Below are 20,873 nucleotides of genomic sequence, written 5' to 3' on the forward strand. Positions count from 1 at the left end.
AACAAAATATGTTTAGAACGTTGACATTTTCCCCTCTTCATATATTTCTTGTCATGATTTCTCTAGTCTTGAATACCTCTGAAATTGGGAATCACATCCATTTATGTGACTTGTTTCGTAAGTAATCAGTCACTCACATTTGATGGCACTGACGTTTCATACATATTTTAATGTTTAATCTTCCACTGTAACAGAAGAACCTTACGATCATAGACACATACCAAAAGACTGATGTTAATGAAGTTTGTTAATATACGAGTTATTAACCCATGATCTTCAGAAAATTGACAGGGCTGCTTCACATGCATAGATTGATTCAGTTTGTCTCTGTTGTAGCGTGTGTCACGTTTATTTTCCACTGTGTATTTTTTTACTGTATTACTGATGATGCCACAGATGTAATCTTCCGGTCGGAGGCTCTCTGAGCTGTTTCCAATTTGAACATCGCTATTCATGAAAGCTGAAGGTTTAACAGCAAGCTATATTCTGAAGAATTTCGTTGCCAAATACTGTACAGAGAAACTGTTTCCTTGGTTGTTTACACTTATATTACGCATTCAGAGTTTCTATTGCATTTTGCGTCGTATACTCGAGTACTGCTGCTGTAATAGGATACGCAGCGTCTTTGGCGAATTTTACGAAGCACTTTAATATTTCGTCAGCAATAGAAATCTCCTGTTGGACGAATGATAATATTGTAGACCTGCAACAGAAAAAGGAAAATTATTCTCTGTTATACAAGCACACAGAAGAGAAGATACACACGTAAACAATTGAGAAATCTAAATGCACCAAAGCAAAGACATAACACATTTTGTTAAAGTCATTTTACAGTATGATATTCACCAACTATAGTAGCAGTGTGTATATTAGACTCATTGAGCCCAGTTGCAAAGATATACATCTAAATTCGTGACAGGTATTTTATTAAGTCGCATTGCGTTTCGGATACGGTGAGTCCATCATCAGTAGATAATGTTGCTTCGTCTTTAGCCTATGATTCAGTATTTCGTCACTCTACCTTGTTGTCTGTCAGTTACGGGTTTTGTATATTTTGAGTTTGGGAAAGTTAAACTCTTAGAATGAGATTACTCCTAATTAGGCCTTGGCCTGAATCAGTTATAACATGGCAGGTCATGTCATGTCACGCCCGATGTTAATATCGATGACGTTATATCGTTGTAGCAGTATATTATGTAATAATTTTTTTAATATATGAGAGTAATAAAATCTGTTTCTGGCGTTGATTGCTACAACTGTACACAGCACGAAAAATCTGCAGACAGTATTAGAAAGATTACTGTCATTTATAAATTTTAATTCTGTGGAAGTCTGTGGAGTGTACACATATTAAGCAAGTTAGTAAATACATAAATATAGTATATACTGTAATTGTCAAATATGTCTGTCACAGGCAGTAAGAAAACAAGAAACAGAGCTTTAAAATGCTGCATTAGTAGCAAATATGTATTATCGTACGAACACAAATTCCCAAAAGCACTTCCAGTTTTGCGAACAACTGCTTTAAGGTGCTATCTGTTATGTCAACTGACAAACAGGTTTTCAGGCTTCCGAGCACTCATAGTCGTTGATTGTCATTAGATGACTAAACCCGATGCGTTCGCAGGGGAAGGTCGTAGAAACCTTGGCTGAAACATCAGTTTTGCCTTCCAGCGGCAGTTATAACACATTGGACAAGAAAATAATTGGACGCCCCCAGAAGACATGGTGAAGTTTATACCGAGTAACGCTTCCTACGGCCTCAATAACAGCCTCACTTTCCTAGACATGGATGCATGCGCAGATTAGGTTAGGAAGTGTGCCATAAGGACGTTGTGTCCTCTCCTGAGGCATGCTGGCCCTCAGTAGCGGCTCCTTGATACCCTGGAAACTCTTACTGAACGGAGTTTACGACCGAGCTGCGCATGCGCATTCTTTTACCAGGAGAGATCTAGTGGATTTTCTGGCCACAGGAGTAACTCAACATACCCCAGACAGTTCACAGAATCGCCGGCCCTAGTGGCCGAGCGGTTCTAGGCGCTTCATTCTGGAACCGCGCGACCGCTACGGTCGCAGGTGCGAATGCTGCCTCGGGCATGGATGTGTGTGATGTCCTTAGGTTAGTTAGGTTTATGTAGTTCTAAGTTCTAGGGGACTGATGACCTCAGATTTTAATTCCCATAGTGCTCAGAGCCACTTTTTAGTTCACAGAATCACTACCATGTGTGGAAGTACAGTGTCCCGTTAAAAAAATGACAACAAGATTTTGTTGCATAAGTGATAACACTTGAGGACCCACGATGTCTGCTCTGTACCGCTCTGCTGTTAGAGTTTCTCCAACTCCCAGCCTTGACTGAACTCACAGCTGATGGATCCTCACACGAAGACTTAGCAGTAAAACCACTATATATGCCTCTTCGAAACACTGGAGGAAAGGGACCTCTTCCCAGTTCGCCGCCATATTCACCGGCGATTATCATCAGGGGGCGTCCAGAACTGTTTTCTAGTCACGGCACCACTCCAAACGCATCCACCTGTGTGGTGTTGGTAACTTTACTCTACGCAGGGGACGGTAATTCCCTAGTCTGCCTGCTGCTGGTCTCTGACCACGGTGCGAGATTAGACGGAATGTTCAGTACCCTCTCTCGGATGACAGGTGCGGATGTGTGCACGATTCGGCGATTCTCCCTTTCCGTGGTCTGTTGTAGAGGCCCGGAACCTTGATAACAAGAATGCGTGGCCTCATTTCCCACGCCGTCCAATGAAAGGCAACATCGCAAATCTGGACGCTGCACTATTCGCTCTAGCGGCCTAATGGAGGCATTTCGTATTTTTGTCATGCGCTGATACCGCTGTGTCATTCGAGTACGTGGTATCTATGTGGCTTTCACAGTGATCACTGAACACTTGGCGTTCTTCACGCCCCTCGTAAATCCTATGAGGACTGGTAACAGCGCTCGACATGAACGACACTGACGCACCGCGGTCCCCATTCTACCAGTCACAAATTTGGAAGTCGGATCATTTACATACCCACCGATTGCGAAGTTATAGTGATATCCGGTCATGTGTTCTGAGTGCTTCACATACTTTCTCAGGAAGTACAAATGATTATAAAAAAAGGAAGAAACTAAAAATGCTCGCGAAATAGCGATCGGTAGAGTTGAGTGGTTTGGTCGTGAAACTGATTCCTGTTTATGTTCTCCAATAGCATGTGAACAGTGCAGGTCTGTGAAGAAACGGCTTTCAGAATAGAGATCATATTACCAGAACTGTGTCACCGTAACTGACGTAGTAGTAACCAATCTAAAAATGGCTCTTAGCATTATAGGACTTAACTTCTGAGGTCATCAGTCCCCTAGAACTTAGAACTACTTAAACCTAACTAACCTAAGGACATCACACACATCCATGCCCGCGGCAGGATTCGAACCTGCGACCGTAGCGGTCGTGCGGTTCCAGACTGTAGCGGCTAGAACCGCTCGGCCACTCTGGCCGGCCAGTAACCAATCTCTCTGTGTCCAATGTTTGCATTGTTATGAGGCATTCTAGCATTTCTGCAAACGACAATCCCACGGAGTAAGCAACAGATCTTACTGAAGCTTCAGGTAGGTGAAATAGGTTGCGGTCGTTAAAAAACTTGTCTGAGGGCTATCAAAGCTGTATTGACAGTCGAGTAGGGAACAGACTATGAAATAGTACCAGCAGCAAAGGTGTTTGCTTTCATTATTCCAGCCATGGACGCTTGCAAAGTTAGCCTTACCTCCTCTCTACTCGAAGTGAGAAGACTTCACAGGAAGAACAACTCTCAAAAGAATAAAGACTGTTGTAACATGAACGTGTGAAAGATATTCGTTCTACAAGACTTTGCTTTTCCATAGTACAGCTGTGAGGAAGTTATTTACTGTTCATTCAACAGAACTGACTTGACGTAGGAAGCATTTTAACTGAAAGAACAATAGTAACCACCACCTGCCGGTCCACATTCGGGAATATCATTTAACGTTGTTACTATCACTTTCCTTCAAGATTGTTTATTTAGCAACAAGAGTCCACCAGCGTGTATATGAAAAGATATTTTAGACAGCCATCCTCCTAGGCTGCGTACCTTTGATATTATTTTACAGTATTAGTTAGTGTTAAAATTCTGTTTTCTTATTTCAGTCAGCCCCATACTCAAGCTACAATTTCTCATTTTAATTAAAATTGTTGCTGTCTGACTAAGTGTCCGTGCTGAGTTTCTGGGGCAGTATATGGCCCACACTGGCGGTTAGTCATCTAGAGAGCAACGCTGGGTGTCCCTGCTGCTCACTGATGCCCATTCGCTCCCACATTCTGGCCACCCGCCCGGCAGCTGCTGAGAATATGTGCGATGTCTTTGATGTGAAACAAGTACGGCTCGGACGTAACTTCAACCCTGCCTTGCTCAGAGTCAACTCAATGTCCAGAATCCAAAACACAATAACTTTATTTTTAACAAATATAACAATTGTAATAAAGCTGGGGCAAGTAATGCATTTCAATGTCACAGCACTTTCCTTTATTGAGAGTGAGACAGAACTGTATCTCCATCTGTTCTCTTCACGCTCTTCTAAGTCTTGGCAGGTGAGATGAAAGGAGAACGGGGATAATCGAGCGTGGACTGAGAACGGCTCAATCATTTATGTAATTCCCGTAAATCCCCAACAGCGTTCATAGAAACACCTACACTGATGAGACGTAATATTAGGACCAGCTGCTTAGCTGCGTATTGGTCCACCTTTGAAGCGCAATGCAGAAGCCATTCAGCGTTCCATGGAATTTTGAAGTTCTTGGTAGGTTTCTGCAGGTATGTGGCGCTAGATAGCAACGCACAGGTCAGGCAATTGCCACAAATTACAAACCTACTGTTTCTGGGAACGAATCTGGGCCCAATGACCTATATGTTTCAGATCAGTTGAAACTGATGATCAAGACAGGAGAGTCATGTGAATGCACTGTAACACCCCTCAGACAACTTTAGCACGGTTCTGGATTTGTGACACGGACAGCTATCCTACTGCCCTGCCAGATGTCACCGCCGTCGAGGAGGGATGTAGGTGATCCACAAAAACGTTCACGCAGTTCACAGCTGTGAAGGTGCCTTCAATAACTTCCACAGTCCCATGGAAGCCGAGATAAATGTCCCTCACAGAACAATACTACCCCAACCGGCCTCTATCCATAGCGAAGAGGTCGTCACGACCAATAACCTGGTGACGCAAAAAATTTTGATTCATCCGACTAGGCTACACTTCTCCATTGATCCAAGGTCCAGTCACGACGATCCAGTGCCCGCTGCAATCGTGATTGCTTCGGTTAATGAGGGAACGCCTGGGAGTTGCCTGCTGTTGAGGCTCTTGTTGAGGGATGCAAACACTTGTGCGTGCACCAGCATTGTGCTCTGTCGTCGCATCTGCCACAAATCGCGCCTAGCCTGCTTCACGAAGTGGGCGAGCCTCGGGCTTCACCATTCTGTGATGAGGCGTGAGGTCCACCACGTTGCGGCCCATTCGTGGTTCACCGTCGTTCTACCACATTCTGCATGTATGTATGTTCTCAGAAAACTACCGTAATATACATTTCCTATCCTACTTATTTCCTCTCTCCTTCCACTCGCATAAAGGGTGAGGGAACAACAACTGCCTATAAGCCTCGTTACGGCCCCGAATTTCTCTCATTTTATCTTCGTGGCCCTTAAGCAAAATGTACGTTGGTGACAGTAGACTTGATCTGCAGTAGACGAAAACAGGGTCGTCGTCCCTCCAGGTATTCCCATTTCAGTTCCGTAATAGCTGCGTGCTGATCGAACCTAAGGGTCCCAAATCTAGCAGCACGCTCCGAACAGATACCATGTCTTATTTTAATTCGGCCTGTCGGGCATCCCAAACACTTGAGCAGTAGTCAAGAATGGATCACACTAGCATTCTGTACGCCGTCTGCTTTACAGATGAACAACTTTTCTCAGAATTCTCCAAATGAAATGAAGTCGATTATTCGTCTTTCCTACTACCTGTCTGAGCTACTGAATCCATTTCAGCTCCAACTGCACTGTTACGCCAAGATATTTTATTGATGTGACTGTGTTAAGCAACACATTACTAATGCCGTATTCGCATTTACAGGATTATCCCTGCTATGCATCAGCATTCTCCGTATAGTATTGTTTCTTCTCAATAGCTGGGTTGCTTAAGTATTTTATATATGCACCCTGTTTTTCTTTGACAGCTTTAATTATATCCTCATTCCAAATTGTTAGGCCTTTTCTTACTACAGGCTTTCTCCTGTTTGGGTCTGGGATGTCTTCAAAATCATGAATGAAAAAGTTCTACATTGATTCACACTGTCGGTTAAGGATTCATTGAGGTGATTTTAGCTTGTGAATGTAAATCCCTCCTGTAACCCTTTGTTTATAATATGTGGGCCACAAATTGTTATTGATATTACCAAAAGAGTATTCATGATGAGCAATATACGATGCAAATATGGTCTTGTTTAAGTTTTTGCGTCCTGTACAGAAGCAAGAAGAGGACATGTTAATTTGCATCTGCCAGGCTTTCAATGCCACTCTTCACTGGATTAATGTGAAAAAATTTTATTCTGTAGTTTAATGTCTATGTGGAACGGTATTTCATATAGTTCAACAGTTGTCACCATGTATTATATCCCGACTAACTGTCAACTAAGAAGAGTGAGTGTGGCTACAAGTACATCGGGCAAAAGAAAGACTGTATCAAGTGGGATACATAGTCAGTTTACGCTTTGATCGGATGGACAAGTCGACAGCGAAAACATCAGAGGCGGGCACATGTTCTCCTTTAATCAATGAGTTTTCGATTTTTTTTGGATATAAATATGCAGTCAGTTGCTTTTTTGGAGTTTTGATACGACTTATTGTACTATCAACTAGTTTTCGAGCCACTGCAGGTTCATAACGTAATGTACATATTACATCAACATTATGTCGTACACCAAGTGTATATAGACGACGTGGTGATAGTGCTGGCAGAGATAACGAAAATTTTGTAATTAGTAACGAAACGGAAAGGTTGTTATTTTATGGGTACTTACAGGGCACTGCATGGTGATATCCAGAGTAAACACGTTCCCACAATGCTCATTATCGATTATACACAATAGTTAACTACGGCTGGTTTGATACTTATTCACAGAAGGGAAACACTGGATGTAATTACAAAGAATATGAAATCGGTAGATGTCTGTCTTTCCTACTCATGATATTCGGCGCAAAGGGCTCTTCATGAGAGAATACAAGCACAGATAGCATATTTAAGGCAGTTTTCCTAGCTGCAGGTATGTTCTTATATTGGCAATGTACATCTAATATGGATTAAAAAGTCACACAAGAGACAAACAAACAAAGTGAAATATTAAGTATGTAATTAAAGGGCAAATGGGTTACAGTACGCCATATTTGTCATGTGACTATGAGAATATAATTTATGCAAGAGGATGAATATTTCTTATCACCTTCATTTCTCTTTCTGTATTAGGCAGGAATTGCCTGTTATGGCACCCATCTCTGTCGAGGTATTCCTTGCTCTCTTCTCCCATGGCACTTATAATTTCTTGTCTTTTAGGGAAGTCTCTCACTCTCCATTCTTTGTTGATGTTCGTTAAATTTTCTTCTGTAACCTCGAATTTTAGCATTGAGTCTAAAGATTTGCAGTTCTTCTCTAATAACTTAATTTCTTAGCCTGCCTTCTCTTGTTCAAACTTTAACACCTCTAAGGAATTTCATTTCTTGTGCCTCAACCCGGCTTTCTTGCTTCTTGGTAATCATCCAGGTCTCACTTCTATAGAGCAGTGTGGAAACTGCAACAGTTTTGTAAAATTTAATTTGAGTGTCTTTCCTGGTTTTGTTTTTTAGGTACCTCTTAACTGTTCCACATACCCAATTGAATTTATTTAGCTTCATTTCAATATCTCTGCTGTAGCCATGTGTCATTTTACATCCAAGGCAACAGAAATGGTTCACTTGTGGTAAAATCTTCTGATCTATCAGTATTTTGGTCCCGATTGGTTCTTTCCCCATGAAGGCCATTGTCTTAGTTTTTTTTTTTTAAAGTTCCATGGTAAATTTTTCACTTATTTGTTTTAGCGAGTAGATTCCTTTCTGACGGTCATCTTCCTTATCTTCTAGGATCACTGCCTCATCAGCACATAGTAAATTATTTAAAAGAATGTTTCTGTCTAGGTAGAATCCTTTATGAAATATTGATTTCCATATATGTATTATTTCATTAATGTTGGTGTTGGACAAAGTTTGAAAGATGCAGAACTTTGTTGTACCCCTTTGTTAGTTGGTATCTCCTTAGTTGTTTCACCATTGAGATCTAGGCTGATATTTGTGTCTTGATATAAACTTTTTATCACATTTACAAGATGCTTTGGATATCTGCGATTCATCATTATTTCCCAAAGTTTCTGTCGATTGATATTGACAAAAAAAATTTTAAAGTCAATAAAAGCAATGTATTTTGACTTATTACACTCTCTTCGTTTTTCTGTTATTTGTTGTAGAATAAAAGCCGCACCTATTGAGGAGTGTCCTTTTCTAAAACCCATTTGTTCCTCATGCAGTCAGTACTGATTCTGCTATGTTTTTACATCTTGTATTTAAAATCTTAGCATACATCTTGTATGCTGAGTCCTGTAAACGTATTCCTCTGTAATTATCACATAGGCTTTTATCTCCTTTTTTAAAAATTGATATCACTGTAGCTGTTGTCCAGTCGTTGGGAATACTCTTCTTCTTCCAACATTGGTTGAAGAGATGTAGCAGTCGTTGGTAGCATCATTCCTCCATATTGTAATAATTCAGCTTTAATGCCGTCCTTTCCTGTTGCTTTTCTGTTCTTAAGTGATGTTAGTGCAGATGTTAATTCGTCAGACTGATTTCATCTAATCCTTTCTATTGTAGTTGTTCAATTTCTGTTTCTTGTGCTTTATGATCAAACCACAATTCGCTGTACAGATTTATCCACTCTTCTTCTTCAACACAATTTATTTGTATTTTATCTCTTTCTGGTGTGTTTCATGCTTTTAAAACCTTATTTGGCATTTGTGGTCTTCCATGGATATCATGTTCGATATTAGAAATAAAGCTATCCCACTGTTCCTGATGTACTTTCTTTACTACACGTTTAGCATTATTTCGTTTCTCCGTATAGTATTGTTTCTTCTCAATAGTGGGGTTGCTTAAGTATTTTATATATGCATCCTGTTTTTCTTTGACAGCTTTCATTATATCCTCATTCCAAATTTTAAGCCTTTTCTCATTCTAGTCCTTTTCTGTTTTGGTCTGGGATGTCTTCAAAATACTGAAAGAAAAAGTTCTACATTAATTCACATTGTTCGTTAAGGATTCTTTGAGATGATTTTAGCTTGTGAATGTAAATCTCTCCTATAACCCTTTGTTTATAATATGTGGGGCACAAATTGTTATTGATACTACCAACAGAGTGTTCATGATGAGCAATATGCGATGCAAATCGGGGCTTACTTAAGTTTTTGCATCCAAAGGCCTCTTTATATTCTTTGTAGCACGTTGCAAAAATTTTCCCGTTTGTCCTGTACAGAAGCAAGAACAGGAGCATGTCACGCTTTCGATGCCACTCTCCATTGTATTAATGTGAACAACTCTTATTCTGTAGTTTAATGACTGTGTGGAACGGTATTTGTTATAATATGTGGTCTGAAAAGATTTGTAAGTTTGTATGACACTTTGTCAAGAAATGTAAGGCGGGCAAATTTTGGCGTTTATTTCTTGGCTTCTGATGGTGGTGGTAGTTGCCTAAGTTAACTTTCGATTTTTCAACTAGGTTGTTTATGAGGGAACTGTTATATATTTTTGGCTATAGATTTAAGTATGTTCATTGATTTACATTCATCTGCTTCACTGATGGTGTTGCATAGCGTGCACTTACAAGATGACCCGAATAGATTTTGTGTTGGTCAGGATGGTATACGTTATTGGTAATTGTAACATCAGCAGTGGTGGATTTTCTATATGTTTGGGAGGTATGCTTGTTCTTGTGACTACAAAGACTGAAAATAGTCATATGAATCGAATTAATTCCTTCATGTCCCTGATCTTCAACTATGATACTGATATTTAAGTACATTTCATTCATGTCATCAACTAAATTATTTACTTCTTCTTTTGGACCAGTGAAATGTGCCATTGTGTAACTCACGTATCTTTTATACCACATAATTTTGGCGGGATATTGTGGATGAGTTAATAGTTTTTGTTGTAGGTTATGTACAAATAAGCCTGCAAGCAAACACACCAGGTTACTATACATTGCCAGACTAGTATCTCGTGTATAATACTTACCATTGAATAAAAATATATGTTACAACATTAATTCAAGCGATATCCTGAGTTCAGAAATTTCTACATTGATTAGCTTTTCTGTACCTGATAAAAATCTTTTGTATTACTGACAGGTTGTATTTGAAGAATATATTTCTCTAGACGTTTACTATGCCAATGGAGGCAAATACTGCAGTGTCTAGCGTTATTAGATACTTAATGTTGCTAATTAACACAAAAATATTTTCAATTGAAAAGATGTTTTCGATAGTTTAATATTTCTTCAGTGTATTATTAAGATTTGTGGTATTTTGTGTCGTAGCTTGTTTATAACATTTACAATTGGACATATAGGATAACCACTTTTGTGAATCCTAGGTTGAGACCTTAGCCTCGTGGACTGTTTATTCATTACAACACGGTACTGGGCTTCATTAATGGTTAGTAAAAAATTTAAAATTTAATAATTTTTTCAGCTGACCGTTATAATTTAGGGGTGTGGTCTCTTTTTAGTTCAGTGATAATGTTAGATACAAAAAATTCGATTGGGTTGGAATTGTAGTCACTTCGATACACAATAACTGCTGTGTTGCTGTTATCCGCTTTTTTTAGAATGGCACCATACCCAGAAAAGTTTCTGTTGATGTCTGTATTATCTCTTTAATTTGGATTGATGTTGAAAATTTGTTTACCTTAAGATTTCCTTTTATGATTATTTGCTTTATGATCTATGGTTAAATTTAGCTATGGCACAGGCTATTTTGTTGATAATAATTAAAATGTTCACATTATTGAGTAAATTGTATGGTTCTTTAGAATCAGGTGTAGTCTAGTGTGGAATTTATTACTTTAGTCTTTGTTCAATGGCTGTACTTGGGAAAACCCCTAAACACTGTGTTTTTGGGCACCAAAAGTATGCTACTAGTTGTGCTGCTGGCCGCTTCTGTAATGGTAAATCGCTGAAAATTTTACCGTATGTCCTTAACATGATGTTCTCTGGGAATTTCTAAACCTTTCTTCGATTTTAACATGTCTTACAGGGATCCAGAGGTTTAAATTCACCGTACATAAGTAAAACATCTGAACTGAGGCGTAAATGTAGGTTTAACTGACGTAGAGACCGCATGGCAAGGGTTCTGACGTCACTATCTTGAGCTGGAAAGTATTCGTTGGTGCTTCTTAACTCCGTAAGCACCTTACAAAAAATTGTACGAATTTTTTTGTACTTTCAAACACCGCATGATTTGGTATACTGTAGGCGTAGCCTAAAAATATTGAGCTCTTCTGTGTAAAGGACTGTAAAGTGAACGTATATTGGACGGAAAACGATTCTGTTTTAACGTTACAATATATGTATTTATTTTTCGTTTATATGTGTGGTAGTATGTAAATACGTCGAAGTATATAAGTAAAATGTCAAGACTTTACTGAGATACAGACTTCATCTTATACAAGCAGCACACCCTGCTGTAACAGGGCAAAGAAGGGAATTAGTTGAACAATTCTTCTGTCGGAGCACAGAAAAGACAAATACGCTTACTCTGTAAAAGGTTCAGAGAGAAGTGGGGAACCAGCTGCCTCAGTCCATTTTCCGCCTTCGCCACCAAAAGTTTTCGGCATGAGAACATATTCATCCTTTCTTGTGCTGCAAGACAGTAGCAGAGAGACACTGACATTAGAAAAGAGATAGAGAGAGGGAGAGGATTTGGGGGATGTGGCAGCGAAAGAGGAAGAGATGGATGAATGTTATAATAGTGGGAACTAAAGAGAAAGGAGACAATGGAAAACAGAAAGAGAGATGAGTGGAACCACACATAGGCTTAGAGGTCTGGAACGTTCCCATCCTCCCTCCCAATCAATAAAGTTAACAAAAAAAGACTGCCCACTTTCTCCCACATCACCCACGCTTTTAAGTTTCCTAGTCTAGAGACCAAAGCCTCAGGGAAACCACCCCCAAGGACACAAGTGGAGAGGAGACAATAGAGGCTGAAAAAAAGATAACAATGGCAGTGTGACACAGAGAGACAATGAAAGTGAAAGGAGGAGACAGTCGTAAGGAAGAGCGAGAGAAGAGTATGATGACAATGACAATCGGAGAGAGACAGACAGGAGAATGTCCAATGAGAGAAGAAGTAGACATGGGAAGGGGACGTAGCAGTGAGAGGGAGATGATGAATACAATGACATCGGTACTGAGAGGGACTCCGCGCGACTGCTACGGTCGCAGGTTCGAATCCTGCCTCGGGCATGGATGTGTGTGATGTCCTTAGGTTAGTTAGGTTTAAGTAGTTCTAAGTTCTAGGGGACTGATGACCACAGTAGTTAAGTCCCATAGTGCTCAGAGCCATTTGAACCATAAGAGGGACTGGGTAAAAGGAAATAGAATGTTGTGTATTAAAACAGTGCGAATATTTCACATGCCAAAATCATTGGTGAGGTCGTCGAAATGAGGACTGACACAGTTGGTTACCCACTTTTCAGTTAAAGTCATTTATAGAGCAGTCCATTTGCATTCTTTGTGCTCAAATTGTGGTATTTTACTGCTGGTATATACTGCTACATTTAACAATAACTCGCAGGGTTCCCTAAGTGATCGTAGTAATGTTGCCGACCAAAGTTTCTTTTCATTTTGACTGGTAAACAGAAGAAAATTCTGTCCTATTGTTCTCATCCTTTTCATACACTCCTTTATTTCCTTTTGAATCAGCAGAACTAAATATGCTACTTTGTTTCTTACCCAATAACTTGTTTCCACTTACGTCAGTTTCATCTGTGTCACATAAATTCCTCATAAGCGCTATTACACTGTCAACATTCTACATCCTGTTATCGTATCTCGAGGTGGATCTTCAATTATTATTATTATTATTATTATTATTATTGGCCCTTGATGTAAATTTAATATTTATCTGTAATGGGCTGTGTGCGTTTGTAGCAACCAATGTTTTACACTCCTGGAAATGGAAAAAAGAACACATTGACACCGGTGTGTCAGACCCACCATACTTGCTCCGGACACTGCGAGAGGGCTGTACAAGCAATGATCACACGCACGGCACAGCGGACACACCAGGAACCGCGGTGTTGGCCGTCGAATGGCGCTAGCTGCGCAGCATTTGTGCACCGCCGCCGTCAGTGTCAGCCAGTTTGCCGTGGCATACGGAGCTCCATCGCAGTCTTTAACACTGGTAGCATGCCGCGACAGCGTGGACGTGAACCGTATGTGCAGTTGACGGACTTTGAGCGAGGGCGTATAGTGGGCATGCGGGAGGCCGGGTGGACGTACCGCCGAATTGCTCAACACGTGGGGCGTCAGGTCTCCACAGTACATCGATGTTGTCGCCAGTGGTCGGCGGAAGGTGCACGTGCCCGTCGACCTGGGACCGGACCGCAGCGACGCACGGATGCACGCCAAGACCGTAGGATCCTACGCAGTGCCGTAGGGGACCGCACCGCCACTTCCCAGCAAATTAGGGACACTGTTCCTCCTGGGGTATCGGCGAGGACCATTCGCAACCGTCTCCATGAAGCTGGGCTGCGGTCCCGCACACCGTTAGGCCGTCTTCCGCTCACGCCCCAACATCGTGCAGCCCGCCTCCAGTGGTGTCGCGACAGGCGTGAATGGAGGGACGAATGGAGACGTGTCGTCTTCAGCGATGAGAGTCGCTTCTGCCTTGGTGCCAATGATGGTCGTATGCGTGTTTGGCGCCGTGCAGGTGAGCGCCGCAATCAGGACTGCATACGACCGAGGCACACAGGGCCAACACCCGGCATCATGGTGTGGGGAGCGATCTCCTACACTGGCCGTACACCACTGGTGATCGTCGAGGGGACACTGAATAGTGCACGGTACATCCAAACCGTCGTCGAACCCATCGTTCTACCATTCCTAGACCGGCAAGGGAACTTGCTGTTCCAACAGGACAATGCACGTCCGCATGTATCCCGTGCCACCCAACGCGCTCTAGAAGGTGTAAGTCAACTACCCTGGCCAGCAATATCTCCGGATCTGTCCCCCATTGAGCATGTTTGGGACTGGATGAAGCGTCGTCTCACGCGGTCTGCACGTCCAGCACGAACGCTGGTCCAACTGAGGCGCCAGGTGGAAATGGCATGGCAAGCCGTTCCACAGGACTACATCCACCATCTCTACGATCGTCTCCATGGGAGAATAGCAGCCTGCATTGCTGCGAAAGGTGGATATACACTGTACTAGTGCCAACATTGTGCATGCTCTGTTGCCTGTGTCTATGTGCCTGTGGTTCTGTCAGTGTGATCATGTGATGTATCTGACCCCAGGAATGTGTCAATAAAGTTTCCCCTTCCTGGGACAATGAATTCACGGTGTTCTTATTTCAATTTCCAGGAGTGTATTTATTAACATTATAAAACTTAATGTAACTTTTATCAAACTTCGAACACCTATCTTTTTAGTGTAAGAAACCTGTGCAAGATGTTGGATTACCTATGATAGTCTGTAATTTTCGTAGGAAGAAGAAATGCCTAATTAAATAAATATTTTATACGCAGAAAAGGTTATCTGCATCTTTTATGACCATTGTCAGTACGTACTTGAACATGTGGAGGTTGCGATAACATATAGATAACTGCATCCGCTATGTCTTCAGGTTCCATCATAGGCGTATGCATATTTTCTAGTGCTTCAAGCGAATACTTTTTTAAGTTATTATATATAGCTGTTTTCACAATTCCTGGCGATATTTCCTAAAACAAATATCAAAGGTTAACAAACAGAAGACATTACTTAGTTTTAAAAAACTGTTTTATTTGCCCTTGAAATTTATTATTTATTTAAGGATCATTTATATATTTCTCAAACTTATTATCCTAGTTCAAGTATATTAAACGTACGACGGTTATTGGGCAAGTAAGAAACAATCGGTCACAAAGTGGAAACCGCAGTGAAAATCAAAAATGTTTGTTTTGGAACAGTTAGTTACAACTTCCACCTCCTTCTGTACATAGTCGCCGCTCCGACTTAGACGTCCGTTCTAGCATTGTACCAACTTTAGAATACACTCATCAAGAAGGCAGCTTACTGTGTTTTCCGACAATTTTCTACTCCGGTCTGCAGCTCGTTGTCTGTGTCAAAATGTTGTCTTCATAGCCGGCAGTTCATCTGAGCAGGGACGAAAATCTTTGGGAGCAAATTGCGGGCTGTATGGTGGGTGATCAAACACTTCCCATGGAAAACGCTGCAGGAGCGTCCTCACTGTCCTTGAAGTGAAGTGTGCGGTCGGAAACTTTCATAAACAAGATAATGCATGACAGTTACGTCACGTGGAGTTGCATGAAACGAAGCCAAAAACTCCCGGCACGCCTCATATTTTGTGGAAGTCACCATTCTCTGGGCATCGTTATGCACTCATTGTGCGCTCAGAACTAGAAAGAGCAACTTTACACTATCTACCGGCATACTAGAGACACTGTCCAACATATTTGTGGGAAGTCTGATCGGATTTTCACTGTGGTTTCCATTTCGCGACCAATCATTCCTTACTGTCCAAATTAGCCCTCATACATTGTGAAATAAAGGTTTTACAACAGGTTTCACCAATAAATTACATGACTTGTTCAGTCTAGAAAACGTAAAGAAGGGTTGTTAGGTCAGATTCACTTTTCACGAGGTGTTAAACTCATAAACAGAGAATAATTTCAATTACATAATTTAATTAGTGAGATGCGTATGTTTGGCTTATGTACACTAAAGTTCAAGCCTGATCTTACTCAGTCTGATTAACGAGCTACTATTTTTCCAATCGTATATAAGTATTGTGAGACAGATGCTTTCGAGTAAGTGTTTAGTGCATCCACAGAATGGTGTGTGTTCTTAGCTAATGAAAGAACTTATACATGCATTACTCGGTCAAATGTCTTGAGAAATCCATAGCTGTTAGTAAGTTATGTTACGTAAGTAAAATTGTATAAAGACTCGTTGCACTACTTTTAGGCACTCTTTCTGAAACATGGGTAAAATTATTTCTATGTGCGTCTTTAGGTAGCTGATCTGGCGAGAGAGTGAAACGGAAGTATAGGGCCAGAGCTTTATGCTCGTGGGTACACACACACACACACACACACACACACACACACACACACAGTATCCCAGGAATACTGCAACCAACTTTCGTGGGCGGGGGTTGTTGAATGTGTCTGGAGGAACAATTCTAGAATAGCAACCCGCGCTCAGAAAGATCAGTAGTAGAAGAATGCGGTAGTTTAGACACTAAGTCAGTATTTTCCAAAATCCTAATGTGGAATACAAGAGGCAGGACAAACTCAAATGTCTCCATCCATTAACAAATTAAAAGTTACTTCTATCTCTTCTTTCGTTGCTCCACGAAATTGTACTGGATAGGCATTGAAAAATGTGTATGAAATTCTGTTTAGCAGGAATGAATCAAATTTGGAAGTCCATCTAGTTGGGCACAGTTTCATCAGAGCCTAACACGTCTGTTAGTTCATCAGTTTCTTTTATTTGTCATCTCTGAAACACGTAATCACTGAAGAACACATACATTCATGGCCCTTTGTCGTAAAACTGTTGCAGTTCCTACATATTCATGACGGAATCATTTCGTAGCAAATTTTGTTGCGTAATGAACAACATGTAAACTCAGTATCTAGGTAAAATGCTTTACTTCCTGATTGCAAACCTGTGTATTTGCCATTCATAGATACAGCATGATTATATTATTGACCACTGTATTTATCCAGCTGTATTTTCATCTCGTCTAAATAATTTTATTATTTACTTTTCAAAATTCTCAGTATCATAGCCACTTACACCACTGCTTTCCTCATTTCAATCTCATTTCCATTTGAGTTAGTAAAATTTAAGTGCAAATATCTTATAACACAAAGTTGGTCCATTCTAGAAGTAGTAGGGCAAGGAGAGAAAGAGACAACCTTGAGCCCAACCTAGAAGTCATTCTGGGAAATATCACGCAGTTGAGCTTTTCATATTTTACTGATGTCAACATCAGTATTTCCTTATCTCCAGTCACTCGAGGAAGCATCTCACGCTGCTCGTCCCAAGGTCAAGGAGGAGAGGGCCTGTGCACACCTACTGCCACTGTGGAAATTTTGCATTAAGCACCCCCCGTCCCCTCATACACACACACACACACACACACACACACACACACACACACACACGTTGAGCACCCCCTGCATTCGTGGGAGCGAGATTCGACTGCTGTTCACATGCATTACTAACTTCCAAAAATTCGTTTAAGGACTGCCTATGCCTGTCCTCACGTTGGTACCTAAGTATCATTCGCTGTGGAATACAGGAACGAGTAAATTGCATACTTCTTAATTCACAAATAAAAACCGACATTTGATCTAAAATATAAGTAATAAATTAGGAATTCTTATTCATTGAAAATGAGATTTTTACCTTAAATACTATCCCACAACGTCTGAAAACATAAATAAGAGCAAGTCCATTTTCACATCTTGCTCCTGTTACTTACCAGATGGTTGCATGAAAAATCGATATTTCTCTGTAAATAATTAAAAATCAGCATTTGCTTCGAAAATGTAAATAAAAAATTAAAAATTCGTATTTGTTGAAAGTGATCTGTAGCTTAAATGCGACTCCATAAACCCAGAAAACGCGAAATAATTGCAAATCCCAATTCCTCCTATCATCAGCACAATACTGCACTGTAACGTCGAGTCCATAGTTAGATCTTTGTACCACGACAATAGATGGCTCCAGTGTCAATTAAAAAACAGCAGCAGCACGAAAAATGCATAATTTACATTTCTATTAGAGGTTAAAACGCTGTCTGATGTTGCAACATTGCAACACTGCAGTGTAAAAGAAAGTGTGAGTTAATTTCCACATATATACAGACGTTAAGTTAGTGACCAAAGTCTGAAATATGCACCCCAAGGCAAAGGTCAACAGTCGTCATTTTAGAAATTAGGCCTTAAAATTCTATGTCGTAAAACTACCCTATCCAGGCCTATAGCTGCAGAAAAATATGTCTACGTTGGCATTCAAATAGAGACACTGGATCTAATTATTCACAACACACCTTCAAAGTATGTATTTCAAAGTGTTTAAATAGTGTGAAGCACCAATTTAGGAGGGACATCGATGATACGTCGTGTTGTTCAATATAAAAAACATAAACGAAGCTTTCCAGTGGCAATTATTACTATTATTACAAATACCACAGCACGTAAATAACTGCAGCTTGCAGTCAGAAGGCCCTGTAAAAGCTTTATAGACTGTATTTGACCGATATTAACCCTCTCAATACCAAAGGGTTGGGGGGATACGTTACTTTATGCCTTCCTTTTGGAAATATTGAAATCTAGTCAGGTGTTTTATTTCTTAAAATTTTGTAAAAAAATATTTATTGTCTTTAATGAAGTCTTCCCCCAGATTCTATGAATCTTCCACATTTCTCGTTTAAGTTTAATCGGAAAATTTAAGTTTAAGTGAGATGTTCATAAAGTCTTCCGCTCTTGATAGTAATGCGACTTCCCACGACAGTCGTCTTACTCCACAAATAATAACATGGTGTGACCTTAGAACGCGGGGAAAGTATGTGTCTCTGGGTTGACAACAACAATGGTCTCAACAATGATTCATTTCCGTTTGGGTCTTTATTGTTTCCTGTTCAAGGGCACTTAGTTCAGTGTTAGATACAACTGTGATTGAAAATGTAGTGACAGTCACTTAGTGACAGAGGAATACCATAGATCCTGGAAGAATCTACAGATTCTCAAGTTGAATTTGATGAAACTGACGACTAGTTAGTGAACCTGAAGAAGTATGTGTTGTGCTCGAGGATATGGACAGTGACAGAGAACCTAAGACTGGGAACCTAAAACTGATGAGGACGCAGCTGCCAGTTAATGACAAGTACATTACAAGCACTGGAAAATTTTTTAGCACCAAACCTCCTCACATTAGAAGACTAGTGGCACAAAACATAGTCAGAATGAGAAGGCATAAAGGCGAAGGTAAAGTAGGAACAACAAGAGAATCATTCGAAATTTTTTATCTCCAGAAATTGTCAACATCATAATAAAGCGTACCACTGAAGAGGCACTGAGGCAGAAAATACCCAAGACAGACAGTATTGAACTCATGGCGTATATAGGACTTATTTTTATTATGGGGAAGGAGAATGACAGTAAGTCATCTGTTACGGATTAATGGTCCTACACTTCAGGAAGGTTTGTTTATACTGTTACCATGAGCCGAATCACTTTCCAGCAGCTGATAGTAGAGAGTCGAGAAGCGATCGCAGGAAACCTGATAACTTTGCTGCAATAGGAGTAATTTTTCATAAAATAAATTAATGACTGCGAAAATATTATTTTGTTGGGATGCACATTGTTACTGATGAAATTTTTTCATTGTTCCACGGCAAGCGTCCCTTCAAGACCTTCATGAAGGGAAAACCTGGTAAATACGGTTTACTTATACGCATGCTCACAGACGCTAAAACCAGATATGTTCTCAGCATGGAGCCTTATGCTGGGAAAAGAAATGATGGTGCAAAACAACAAAATTCCGCTGCAGCTGTGGTCAAACGCCTGGTGGTTCCTCTACATAAATCAGGGTGACATGTCACCACAGACAGATATTACGATTCAATTGATTTGGCCGAAGATCTATGGAGGAATCACAAGCAAACTCTCTTGGGAACATTACAAGCTAATAAGAAGCATATACCTCAAGAACTGAAAGATATCTCATGACGAGAATTACATTCTAGTGAATTTGCTTTCAGTGATACTAGTACTGGAAATATTCCAATTGTTTCTTATATTCGCCATGAAAGATCTTAAAGAAATTTACTGTTTCAATCATCTCAACGTTATGACGCCGCAGTTGGTTCACCTACTGACACTAAGAAGAAAACAATTACAAATTTACATTACGGATTCCTCCAAATTGCTTAACATCTAAGGATTATTATGGAGGAGTACGAGACCAGCTGACGAACCCTTTGGTTAATAGTTATTAATAGTGAAGCCTCAGTATTATGTGATTGATAGAAGATCAGCACCGTCATGCCTTTCACTGTTGCATGGACAGCGAATCCTGTATTTTAAAAAAAGGAAAAACAGTTTAATTAGCAAAAATCAGTCTGACAAGTAAAATGAACAGGCAAACTGCTGCGCAGTGATTTATTTCAGCCCATCATTTTTGCAGTGCAGTCCGAGCAAAGCCGAGTTACCCGTTGCCAAATAAGGAACAACTGTAGGGCATAAACGAACATTTTGAGAGAATTGATTGGCGACTCCATGTTGTCTTGTGCACTACGACCAGGTAACAGGTATACTTGAAAAAAGAGACAGCATTGGTCGTATATTTTTTACTATTGCAAAATCGATTTTCTGTCACTGAGTGACCATCTTCAGTGCTGTATTGTATAACTTAAATTGGGATGCACTGTTGTCACTAAGCTTACGGCAGTCACATAGACTCATGTGATTGCCGTAAGCTTAGTGACAACAG

At 40.4% G+C, this 20,873-nt stretch overlaps 1 protein-coding gene across 1 annotated transcript in view; it reads right to left on the reverse strand.

Moving 5' to 3' along the window:
• Nucleotides 1-658: 658 nt before the first annotated feature.
• LOC124582336 (dehydrogenase/reductase SDR family member 11-like) overlaps nucleotides 659-20,873 on the reverse strand; it is a 62,303-nt gene continuing 42,088 nt past the window's right edge. Inside the window, exon 6 of the mRNA XM_047131309.1 lies at nucleotides 659-703. Coding sequence (XP_046987265.1) covers nucleotides 659-703 — 45 coding nt within the window. The remainder of the gene's footprint in view (nucleotides 704-20,873) is intronic.

Source organism: Schistocerca americana, unplaced genomic scaffold (genome assembly GCF_021461395.2).
Source record: "Schistocerca americana isolate TAMUIC-IGC-003095 unplaced genomic scaffold, iqSchAmer2.1 HiC_scaffold_41, whole genome shotgun sequence".
NCBI classification, from domain to species: Eukaryota; Metazoa; Arthropoda; class Insecta; order Orthoptera; family Acrididae; genus Schistocerca; species Schistocerca americana.